The sequence below is a fragment of the Lepidochelys kempii genome, chromosome 16 (genome assembly GCF_965140265.1).
Source record: "Lepidochelys kempii isolate rLepKem1 chromosome 16, rLepKem1.hap2, whole genome shotgun sequence".
Classification (NCBI taxonomy): domain Eukaryota; kingdom Metazoa; phylum Chordata; order Testudines; family Cheloniidae; genus Lepidochelys; species Lepidochelys kempii.
This window is the reverse complement of record NC_133271.1, coordinates 20,272,893-20,285,346: the sequence shown is the minus strand read 5'-3', so window position 1 is coordinate 20,285,346 and position 12,454 is coordinate 20,272,893. Positions and strand designations below refer to the sequence as shown.

General features: G+C 48.7%; 1 protein-coding gene across 1 annotated transcript in view; it reads right to left on the bottom strand.

The window, feature by feature from the left end:
* Positions 1 to 504: 504 nt before the first annotated feature.
* The window catches only part of ADAMTS13 (ADAM metallopeptidase with thrombospondin type 1 motif 13), a 33,688-nt gene continuing 21,738 nt past the window's right edge, over positions 505 to 12,454 (bottom strand). Inside the window, exons 19-32 of the mRNA XM_073314814.1 lie at positions 11,704 to 11,839; positions 10,726 to 10,855; positions 10,458 to 10,637; positions 9,725 to 9,914; positions 8,212 to 8,326; positions 7,714 to 7,843; positions 7,404 to 7,583; positions 6,812 to 6,991; positions 5,810 to 6,014; positions 4,859 to 5,207; positions 3,496 to 3,642; positions 2,473 to 2,649; positions 1,965 to 2,149; positions 505 to 1,632 (exon numbers count right to left, since the gene is read on the bottom strand). Coding sequence (XP_073170915.1) covers positions 1,474 to 1,632; positions 1,965 to 2,149; positions 2,473 to 2,649; positions 3,496 to 3,642; positions 4,859 to 5,207; positions 5,810 to 6,014; positions 6,812 to 6,991; positions 7,404 to 7,583; positions 7,714 to 7,843; positions 8,212 to 8,326; positions 9,725 to 9,914; positions 10,458 to 10,637; positions 10,726 to 10,855; positions 11,704 to 11,839 — 2,463 coding nt within the window. The 3' untranslated portion in view covers positions 505 to 1,473. The remainder of the gene's footprint in view (positions 1,633 to 1,964; positions 2,150 to 2,472; positions 2,650 to 3,495; positions 3,643 to 4,858; positions 5,208 to 5,809; positions 6,015 to 6,811; positions 6,992 to 7,403; positions 7,584 to 7,713; positions 7,844 to 8,211; positions 8,327 to 9,724; positions 9,915 to 10,457; positions 10,638 to 10,725; positions 10,856 to 11,703; positions 11,840 to 12,454) is intronic.

Below are 12,454 nucleotides of genomic sequence, written 5' to 3'. Positions count from 1 at the left end.
AAAGAGAGTCCCTCAGTTAGGATTTAAGTTTATGGGGCAGTTCTTAAAGTGTTTCCCCCTCTGGTGAAAAGGGATTTTGCTGTGTGTTTCAACAAGGCTTTCCAAATCTCTTGTCTTCCTGGAAATCTTCCCATTCACATTTGAGACAGGAGGAAAGCACCTTTTAAATGTGGCGTTGACAACTCTCACGATTCTATCAGGCATCTCACAATATTTGGAGTTTTTCTTAAGGCCCCTGCTCCTGGAATCAAGGGAGTGCATTAGAATCTCAGCTCTGTTTTTTTACAAAAGTTTCTGGCTCTCATGGCTGCAGAGAAAAGCTTGAAAATATGAACCAACTGCCACCTAAAGGTTCAGAAACCAGAAAGCAATGAAAAAGAACCCAACATCCATTTTGGGTTTTTTTAAAAGCTCATGATTTTTGAGCCAACATCTTGATTTTTGAGGCCTGACTCATGATTTTGAAAAAGATATAGAAAAGAGCAACAAAAATGATCAGGGGTATGGAACAGCTTCCATATGAGGAGAGGTTAATAAGACTGGGACTTTTCAGTTTGGAAAAGAGACAATTATATGGGGGATATGACAGAGGTCTATAAAATCATGACTGGTGTGGAGAAAGTAAATAAGGAAGTGTTGTTTACTACTTCTCATAACACAAAAACCAGGGGTCACCAAAGGTAATTAACAGGCAGCAGGTTTAAAACAAAAGGAAGAATTTCTTCACACAACGCACAGTTACCCTGTGGAACTCTTGGCCAGAGTATATTGTGCACCAAATTCATCATTAGCAGGACAAGTTCTCTACCTAATTATTGGGAAATACTATTATTGCTAGAGGACATGTAGTGCCCTGTTCTCATTTATGCATAAGGCCCCTTTCCACCATTCGGACAGTAAAGTGGCTGTAAACGTTAGGGTCCTTGTACACTGCCAGAGTGTAAAGGAGTAACAGGTCCATCAATTCCGAATGGCTTCTCCGCCTGCGACACACATTCGTATCATTGGCCAAAAGGGAAAATGCTAAAGGGTTAAGCTGCTGACTTTTACTAACTACTCTAATCTACATCTTCATCAGTGGATGCTGAGGCCCTGTGGCAGACGAGACCCTTCTAACAAGATGACATTAAATCACAGTCATGACTTGGGCTTCAGTCTCCAAGTCATTCGTTTCAGGCAGCTAAGTAGTCTCAGTGCTAGTTGGGAGAGACAGGAAAAAGCTTTTAAGAGAATTATAATATTTGACATCTATATAATGCCTTTCACTTGAGCATCTCCACGTGCTTTACAAATATTAACTGATCAGCCCTGTGAAGGAGACAGGTATTGTTATTCCAATTAAACAGATGGGGAAACTGCGGCAGAGAGGTTAAATGACTTGCCCAAAGTCAAACAGTGAATCAGTGGCAGAGCTGGGTGTCCTGACTCTAATTGATCCACTGCCTCCCTGGTTGCGGTGCCCCTTGTTTCCATTTATCTGGGCTCTCTGACCCAGTACACTGCTCGGAAACTGACACGATCTTCTGTAAAGCCTTCATGAAATTCAATTTCAGCCCGGCTACCCGTCGATTCCCAGAAGAACATCTGTTTCCCATGAAACACTGTTGTCTTCATGGCACTCACATCGCGTATCTGAACAAAGAAAGGAATGAATCACAATCGCATAGCAGTCTGCCTCTTTCAAACAAGAGCACTGTTGTTGCTATGCCAGGACCCATCAGGGAAGCGCATCAATAGTTCAGGGGACCTGGTACTCACAGAATGGGAAGTCACAAAAGTTGGGGGCAGAGTCCCAGTGACTTCAGTGGGGTCACTCCAGATCTACACTGGTGTAACTGAGATCAGAATCTGGCCCTATATGATTTCCAGGGTGCTTTGAACCTCGAATGTAGAAGCAAACTTCTCAGGGCCTATGAGGGGAAAAGCGTGCCCTACAGGTGCCCCGCCCCAGGCTGATGTCTCACCGAGATGTAATTGGAGTGTGTTTGATTGTTTTCAGTCCCCAGGTCCATGTAGAGGGCATGGATGGCTATGCGATACCGTGGAGCCACGTTGATAAAGGTCCGACATGCCACTCGTTGTTTTGGGTCTGGCAACTGTCCGGGATTCACTATTTCACCCCAGGGTCCAAACAGCTGCACATCACAGTCTGGGATGGGGAAGTGGGGTAGGAGAGAAAGCAAACTGTGTTGGGTACGTCCATACAAAATAAAGCATGTGTCCAGCAAATTTCCCCAGTGCACTCCAGACGGGGATCTCAAAGCATGTGCAAGCATCTTGCAGGGACCCATCTTCAATATGGAAGGACAGCCAATGGAGACGACTGAGAGGCCTTATGGGCCCCTGGTGAAGGAGCAACATCTCTGGGCCCTTGGGTCTCCATGGGCAGCCATGAACTGCACAGTGAAACTCAGTGGGCCTTGCTTTCCCTGCCCCTGCCCAAAAGCCCCAGTGAAGAGTTCAGCAAAGTACCTTGGTGATATTTTTTTGCCGCTGCTTTGCTGTTGTACTGAAGAACTACACCATTCCCTGGCAGCAGGAGGCGCTGCCTCACCATCAATGTGTTGGTCCTGGAGTTTACGGATGACACCGTCAGCTTCTTACAGCCTGTCCACCACATCCTCCGTCCAGAAAACAGCACTATATCCCCTGTAATAAAATTAAATAGTGATAAAGGACCCTTTTACCACAAAGTATTTTTACAAGGAAAGTCTCAAAGGTTAACATCCATGAAAAAAGGAAAACCAACTAGCGTTGAGGCAATGATCGCCAAAACAAAGCTTAGAAAGAGAGGTCATGCTGTCAGAGTGGGCAATGATAGACTCCCGAAAAAAAGTTTTCTATGGTGAGCTGAAATTCAGAAAGTGCAGGAGGGATGGTCAATGAAAACACTTCAAAGACTCCCTTAATCAGAGTCTGACCTTCTGGGGCATAACTAGTGATAACTCTGAAGACACAGCCAAGGACAGACCTTAATGGACAGCAACTGTCAATCAAAGATGTAAACCCTTTGAGGAAGACAGATGCAAAAAACTGACTGGAAAAGGGCCAAGAGTCACGCCAAGGCCTCAGCAGGAGCCTGCATATTCCCATGTGACATCTGTTTGCAAGCTTGCACCTCATGGATTATTAAACTATACGACTACATGAGAACACACACTCTGTCGTGACATCACAGTCGGATACAACAGATAGGCATCTACTTCACAGATCTAAGAAATCGCTTTCCGACCACGTCACCCATCAATAAAATGCAGCACCTCTGGCATGGAACACAGCAGCTGTTTAACAGCACACAACAGTGCTACATAACAGTTCAAGAAAAGAAGCGAAGAATAATCGGGTATCTAAATGAAACCACAAGGATATTTTAAGGAGCAAGATTAGAATTGTGGACTACCAGCAAAAGTTTACACAGAAGTAACAAGGAGGAGGCAGGCGCAGGTTTCTGAAAGTCCCCTGCCATGGATGAGCTCTGCAGGCTCTGGAACATACCTGCACTGCAGTTTAGGGAGCTCTCCAGCACCTGGACTGTTACCACTTCCCCCAAGGGGCGTCCAATGGAAACCGTGCAGTCACTGACTTGCAGGCCAGTCATGTTGATGACCCCGGTGGAGTTGAGGAAGAGCCTCCCACAGACACCTGCACAATAAAACGAAAAGCACAGACATCGTGGATAAATAAGGGCAGCAGAAGGAACGTACGCCCACTGAAACCACTCCCTCTACATCGCGGCATGTGCGCCGTCCTGTCTGCAAGCTCCTTGGAGCACAGACTGTGATCACTGCTCCTGAACATGTGTCAACAGCGTGCTTGACCTCTGTACAAGACACACAGTAAGACAGTTGTTGGCCTGAGGTGCTTGCAATCCAAAGAATGCAGGAGGCCCTGGGAAGAGAATTGTAAAGCCTGCTGCAGTTTCCACGATATGCATCTGAAGAAGTGAGCTGTAGCTCACGAAAGCTTATGCTCTAATAAATTGGTTAGTCTCTAAGGTGCCACAAGTCCTCCTTTTCTCTTCTGATGGGTAGCCCATGACACACCTGGAAGGCGTGACCCACAGCAAGATTTTCAGTGAATCCGCTCCAACTTCTGAGTCTGCAGCAAACCTGAATCGTGCGTGCTGGGGGCTTCTGGCCTGTGCTATGAATGTTCCACACAGCTCCAAGCGAGATGCTCTTCACAGCAAAGCAGAGCAGGGGAACTCTGAGCGGAGCTTGCCTAGCCATACCAATGTGCTGTACCCGCTTGGGGCTTTCACCCTCCTGAGCTGGAAGGGAGCTGCCCTGGATCTGAACTTGCTGTGGGCCGGAATTAGGCTCTGCAATGAATTTCATTTGATTTTAAATGATCATGAGCCTGGAATCCGAAGTCTTGACCCAGACAAATTTCCTACTGGAGTGCTTCCATGCTCCCTGCCGGAGTACTGCCTAAGTGCGGGAGAAAAGGAGTACTTGTGGCACCTTAGAGACTAACCAATTTATTTGAGCATAAGTTTTCGTGAGCTACAGCTCACTTCATCGGATGCATCCTGTGGAAAGTGTAGAAGATCTTATTATATACACACAAAGCATGAAAAAATACCTCCTCCCACCCACATTTTTTCATGCTTTGTGTGTATATAATAAGATCTTCTACACTTTCCAAAGTATGCATCCGATGAAGTGAGCTGTAGCTCACGAAAGCTTATGCTCAAATAAATTGGTTAGTCTCTAAGGTGCCACAAGTACTCTTTTCTTTTTGCGAATACAGACTAACACGGCTGTTACTCTGAAACCTGTCATAAGTGCGGGAGGACTCTCAGACTCCTGGCCGGAGTATTGGCGAAGGACATCACCCTATGTAATCACCACCTAACTGTACTCTTCAGCAGTGTCCTCCTCCCCCGCTGAAAGCTCCTCGGGGCGTTTGGGTGAAGGAGCCAGCACCCTGGTTGGAGGACGATCCAGGGCTTTGTATTCTGGCCTCTCAGAATAAGTGGTGGCTGCTGTCGTTATCGGGTTCGTAGCTGAAGTTGGTATCTGGTGTTCTGATACCGAGGATCCATCCACCACAGGCTGCTCAGGACAGGGGCCGGCAGAGCAGCCACGCACCGTGATGGGCTTGGGGGAGCGCATGCAGAAGACGGGGTTCACATGCTCATGGGTTTTCGGATTGAGGCAGAAATCCTGCCGCATCTGAATGCCGTTCCCACACGACGCCGAGCACTGCAGTGGAAGAAACCCAGAGGCCTTTATAAATCCACAGTCAGGGTTCTATGCAGGGGGAAGGAGGTTCAATGGCTAAAGTGCAGGTCAGGGAGTAGGAAGACCTGGGTTATAGTCTCAGCCGTTCCACTGATATTGGCCAACGCATTTAACCTCTATGCCCTTGAGTTTCCCCAGCTGTGAAATGGAGATTATAGAGCTGAGCCACCTTACCGAAGAACCCTGAGACCCACAGATGTACCAATATGCATGCACAATAGTGATTATGTGGGTGTCTGATCTGACAGGGGAAGGTTTGAGCAAAGTTCAGAAAAGACTTGCATGGAGCACATCACCCCAAAACATGCAAAGGCAATTTTTAAACAGCAGCCAAAGAGCAGAAGTCTAGCAACTTGGGGGCTGCACAGATACCCTGCTCAGGGACGGAGAGCGGAAGGAAAGATGAATGACATCCCTAGGAACAGGTTGGCATTTTGATGGATGCTAACACCATGCAGTGTGCAAGAGAGGAGTTATTTCTCCTATAGTCCTGGGATTTGCTATGAAGCCAGTGGGCTACACAGCTTCTGCACCTAGCGCTGCGTTAGAAGGGTAGCAGGTACCTCTGTCCATTCACTGAAACCCCACTCATAGGAGCACATTCTGACGATACAGGGGATGCTGGAGAGGGGTTTCTCTGCCTCCGGACACAAACTCTCTTCCAGCTCGGTCTCTAGGCCTTGGCGGAGCTGGACACAGGTGATCAATTGCGTGGCTATGCCAAGCCCACAAGAGGAGGAACACGAACCAGTTGCTGCTACTTTCCATCTGATCCGAGGGGAAGGAGAAAATTCAGTGAGGACTGATACCTCTCCTCTCACCAGCCCCTGCTAAAAAGCACATACTGAGACTTCCTCATCTTCCCACTTCCCCAGCCATCTGTAGACTCCCTTCCTGAGCAACACGCACACTGCAGCATGGGATCATCCCAACTTACTGTGGCTCCAATCCATATCTGGAACAGAGTCAGTCCCTGTGGCGAGGTTAGAGTATCTGAGGCTGGTGTAGAAGTGGGTCCTCTGAAAGCTGTAGAGCAGCATCTTTGGGTTTTGCTGAAACCCCATGAGCTCAATGTTTGCATGGGGGTTCACAGTACATGCATCACAAGCCCTTTCCCCCGCGCCCCCCTCCCCGCCCTCGGGGAGACATGTACGGGCTGAAATGAGTCAAGATCTGGTCTTCTCGTGATATTTCCACCCCCCTGGAACTGACATATCCTGAACAGACCAACTCTTGTGTTATTTCAGCCCAGTAAACAGCCTCCGGAAACATCAAAAACGAAGCCACACACCCTCCTAGCCAGCCTGTCCTGAGCATGCTTCCGCTACCACCTTGCCATGCATCTCCATCCTGAAGTTACAAGGTCAGAAGTGACTGGGCAGTGAGCACCCTTCACCCTTCCTCTAGAACACAAAGCACTTTGTCTCCAGCTTCTGGAGAGTGACAATCCAGAGGTCCCCTCTGTAACCTGGTTCCCCAACCATCTGGGTTTGAGTCCATGGAACTTTTAAAGACACACACTCTCCGCAGGCACATGCGGTCTTGGTGAATGTGATTATAATGACCTTGGTGGGCACGGCTCCAGATTACACAGCTCCTGCTCCTCTGGGCGAGGCAAACCATGACACTGTGCGTCTGATACAATCTCTTCCACCTTGTCCCCTGTCTCCCTCGCACAGTACAGGACCCTGCGCACCACACCTCCTCCGCAGCTTACGCTGCACGAGTCCATTTTGTAATGCCACCTGGGAACAACACAGCCATCAATGAGTGACTCCAACCCTCAGCAAGCCATTCCCCGGCCATCAGTGAACTAAGGTGGAGTTTGGGTCCAACCTCCAAAGCACAAGATCCAAAGCTTTTCTTACCGGGCTTATTTGAGAGATTTGCCTGCAGAGACTATCAGCCCTATTTAAGAAGTACAGCTGATTGTCCTTTAGTTCACATGGTAGACACCTGGGGTACTGGAACGTCTAAGCACAATTTAGGTGGTAATTGTGGTGTCCACGTTTGCAACCCAGATTTGTTAAAACGGGGCTCCTACCCCACTCTGAGGTAGTGAGGTATCAGGGGTATTGGGCTAAGATTTCCCATGGCACATAAGCATTCAAGGGCTTCACTCAGTTATACCCAGGCCCTAAAGCGACAAGCAGTTACCTTGCTGGGCACAGATCAGTGCCACACTCCTTGGTGCTGGCTGGCCTGGGCATCCTACCACATTTGGAATGAGGAAGAGGACGGGTTGTATTTCCTTCTTGTCTTACACAGCGAAGAGAGAGTGGTATTCTCCCTCCTCCACAGCTCACTGGGCATGCAGCCAGCTCCTTCACCTCCCAACTGGGGGGGACAAGAATGGAGAGAACATCTGTACCAGAACCCACACAACATTTCCCCTGCGGGAAACAACTGATCCCATCACACCACCCCGTCACTGGAGGCTGACAGTGAAAAGAGACCTGTCTCGTACCTTGGCGGGCACAGCATGGGATTGCAGCTTTCCAGCCTGCTCGCTGGCTTTGGCACTTGATTACAATGTTTCTCTTGGGTTTCTTCTTTGGTCTTGAAAGCCACACACACATAGCGAAGCTGGGCCACACCTAGAAGGGAAGGGGAGACAGTCTGATAGCATGGCATGGACGCAGCTGTTGAAACAAGATCATTTATGAGAGCAGCAGCCTTATGCTGGAGCTCAGTGCTGTTTATCGATCAAGCAAGCTCCGCCCAAGCTCCTGGAACCTTGTATTAGTACCAGCCTACTCTGGATTCAAACCAGGAACGTTACAGGGGAAGGCTCTGCATCCTTGTTCCAAGCCCCCTAACTCTTCCAGACTCTGTGTACTTGTGACCACAACTACACATGCACCCCGCTCCTCAGCGGTGAAAGATTAATTGCACGAATGCACGAGGCTGCCGAGTTCATCCCCAGAACAAAGAACGTTTCCGTGCAGCGTCACAAGCATCTCACCTCCACCACAGGTCACGGTGCATTCGCCAAGGAGAGGGCTCCAGACATGCACCAAGCGATTTTCCTTCTGGAGACTCCCAAATGGCACCAGCTCTTCCCGTGAGGGCGAATTGTCCTGCTTCCAACACAGCAGCAAAAAACAACAAGTGATTGGCAGCTGCTGCTCGCCCAGGGCCTGAGCCAAGCCCACTGGAACCAAGGGAGTCTTTTCAGTCGTGTCACAGGGCTCTCTGACAGATTCCAAACTGGTATACCCCCAGGACTCCCCTTCAGTGATGCAAGCTGTGCATCTGAGCCCCCACAAGAATCTCCCTCTGTGACCATAGGTGCCGACTCTGTGAATGCTCCAGGGCTGGAAAATTGCACCCACCAGCAACCAAGCTCCCCGCCCCAGCTCACCTCCCCTCTGCCTCTGCCTTCTCCCCTGAGCGCGCCGCGTCTCCTCTTCTCCTCCCAGCACTTGCTGCCGCAAAACAGCTGTTTTGTGGCTTAACAAGCTGTGGGAGGGAGGGGGAGGAGTGGAAACGCAGCACACTCAAGGGAGGAGACAGGGCCGGGGCGGGGCTTTGGTGAAGGAGTCCAATGGGGCAGGGAGGGGGCGGGGACTTTGGGGAAGGGATTGGAATGGGGACGGGGCAGGGGTGGAGTCAGAGCATTGGCACCTATGTCTTTGACTGAAAGGGGACAGATTGGAGAATTTCCTTTTACCTGTTTTAGTGGGACACTGGCCTGTAGACTTTAGTGCTGACAAAAGGCCCCCGAAAGCCCTGGAGGCCGAACCCTGCGTTTACCCCACACAGTTGTAGCAGCACAGCACACTCAAGGGAAGTTTCCCTCACAGGGCCCCACCAATAAGGCTGAGCCCTGTGGAGAGAGCCCCTTCTGACTTCTGGCCCCTTGGCTGAGATTGCCTGGATGGGCACCTCTTGGGCACTGTGGGGGTGGTTCTCTGACATGGACACATTGTCTCCAGACCATTGGCCTACCTTAGATAGTCATGACTTTCAGTCACGCCTGATCTGGGCTGGCTTAGAACCAGTGGCCTGCAGGGGACAGTCTCTACACCCCATTAACAATCCCCAGAGCCAGTCAATTCCCCCTCCATTTTCCAGTTTCATCCTGCAGTCTGTTTGCGAATGCCAGGGTCCCTCTGACAGACAGCACTGCAGGTTTCTTTATGGGAGGTGATTTCATGAGGCGATGGCTCTCTGTGATAAATACTAAAGCATTTCGGCCTATGCTTTGCTTGGAGCAATATAGCTGTGTGGGAAGGAAAGTGGGTGGGATGATGCCCAAGGTGGTTTAGCTGGCCCCTGCCAGAATTAAATCACCCCCACCAAAGTCTGATGAACCTGGCAGCATTATCTAAGGTGAGCAAGGCTTCCTGCAGTGACTACAAGGGACTCTGGACTAATAAGCTGTCCTATGTGCATAACACCCTCTCAACCTCCAGCCTGGGATCCCCCACGGGCCAGAGTGTGAGGTTTCCCATTAGCCAAGCCAGTGTACTCACTGTGTTCCAGCCTAGAGGACAGATATTAACCACACATGGCACAAAAGCTAGAGGTTTCTCTTCCGCCAAGCACAGGCTGTCGTCTACTGTGGTCTCCAGTCCATCAAGAATCTGTACACAGGTCACGTTCTGCTGGGTGACTCCAGCCCCACAGATGGCAGAGCATTTGCCCGGCTCAGATTCCTTCCATCTACATGGGAAATAACAGCACCACCCAAGGATCTCAAAGCACTTTATAAACCTTAATCAGCTGACCCTCACACCACCTTCAGTAGGTAGGGATTACTACTCCCATTCCACATATGAGTCACAGACGGGTGACGTGATATGTTCAAGAGGTCAAACAGCAAGTCATGGCTGAGCTGATAAAGAACCCAGGCGTTCTGGCTCCCAGTCCCCTACTCCAGCCTAGACAATACTTAGACCTTCTCCCAATTAAGAGCTGGGCCTCTGGGGAGAACACTTGGTCTCCGTGATTGGAAAGGAGAGACAAAGATCTCCTCATGGCTGAGTCCGCACACTCCCAGCTTGAAGAATTGTGGCCCCAGCAGAAGTCACCGTGAAGGGCACAGTAACAGAAATGGTTACATAGCCCGGGCACGAACAAGGTGCCCTCAAGAATGAAGAACATGCAATAACCCCCCTGACTACGGGACTGTCACACAAAACAAGGGGAGAAAGAGTCAATTATTTATTCCCCCCCACACACATATTTAGGGAGCCTCTGAATTACCTTATGGGACACGGCTCAGTGCTACATGCCTCGGTGGAGGCAGATTTGGGAGCATCCATGCATTTGGAATCAGGAAGAGTCAGGATCAAGCCCCCTTCTCTCTTCATACAGCGAACCAGCCGCTCCATCGTTCCACCCCCACATGTGGCACTGCAGGGGCCGAAGTCCCCTGCCACCCAACTGTGAAAGGACAAGAGCCAGCTATGCCCATCTCTAGTGATAAGAGACTTTAGCTTAGTGGTGGAAAAGGCCATTCAGGAATACTCACCTGCCTGGGCATGGCGCCATTGCACAGGGCTCCTGCCTTGAAGGGGGCTGTGGAGTCTCCGAGCACTGCTGATCATCTGTTATTTCATTCCTGGTCTGATCAAAGCAGGAGTGATTGACCAGTAGCACCCCTGGGAACGAAAGTTCAGTAAAATATTAGAACTGCCATTGCAGAGGTTCTCAGCTGAAAAAGGGAAAGGAAATTCTAGGCTGTCTTACGGGCTGGTCTTTGCTCTTACAGGAAGAAACTATGAGCTCCCTCTGTCCAACAAGACAGAAGTGAATCCCCAGATGTGTCACAGAAAGAACAAATATGGGAATACAGCCCTTATATAAACTTTAAAAAACTGTATTTCTTACATGGATTTCATCTTGAAAGATTTTAAAGTAACTTTTTCTCAAGCAAGATGAAGGTTCTAAAAGATCAGCTGTTCAACTGTTAGCCCAGTTCCAAAACAGAAAGAAAATACGTTTTGGGCAAAAAAATTCATCCAGCTCTAGATCAGTCATTAGGTAATAATTCGGTTTCAGTATTTGCACTTAACTAGCTCTAAATCATAGACTTGATTGACTTTGACCAAATTCTTTAGCTAGGGTTTATAACCAAATGCACATCCCCCTTCTGAGAATCCTCTTTGGAGTGTATAAGGATTGGTTATGTTGAGTATTAACCTGAGGATTTAATTCCAATTCATTGTTGCGTCTAGCTTGTTGATGTTGATCATGATTTGATAGCTGTACTGCTTTATTCTTAGCTTAATTTAATATTAGTAATAACAGCTTAGATTTGGTCACTTTTTAAAATTTCAGTTTGTTTAGTAAGTTTTAATAAAATTTATGAGACTGATACCAAGCCGTATTTCTTTCAATAAGCAAAGTGAGTCCAGAAGGTTTGAGGACTTAGGTGGATAGCAGCCAGTCAACCTACAAGCCTGAGCAGCTTCCCCCAATTAACCATTGGTTCTCACATCTGCCTCACCTTCCCCACAGCTCACCGAGCAGGTCCTGAACTGAGGAATCCACACATGTGTCTGTTTCTCCTTTGGTATAAAGTACCTGAAGGTGATGTCTGGGTTGGTGACATCTCCATATTCCTTCTCATACTTCCTATAAACCTGGGGAAGGAGAAGAGTTATAAATCTAGAGCTTAGCCCAGGTCAGTATGGTGTTGCATATGCAGATCAAGTCAGAGGAATGGGTCTGAGCACATGGATAGCAAAGATGGAACCACGGTGCGAGATCTGGATGTGGATCCCAAACACTCCACTAGCTGGGGTCATACCCACCTCTAACAAACACCTGGTTGTACCAGTGTCCGTGGAATTTCTGTCAGCCAATCAGCATGCCGGAGGGTTGATTAGTATTCCCCAATAAAAGTTCTTTTAAAAAACACCCATCCGCTGGGCACTGACTAGAGACTAACGCCAATGCTCTTTGTAAACAGTTCAAGTTAACACTGGGTCTGTTTATCACTTCCAATCATTCACACTCAGATTAAGTCTGCCATAAGAACCAAAACCCAGAGCTGAATTCACGTCCTGATAGGGACATCCCTCGCCTGGATGGCTTTGCCTTAGCATGTGTGTATCTGCCACTAGAGCACCAACTTCGGTAATGAACGATGGGAACTGCTTAATTGGAGAAACAGCCTTGTACTTCCACCAGGTTTGTTTCTGGGAAGGGAACCGATCTCTTGTATCACAAGAGAGATTTGCTGTCAGGATTCCGCT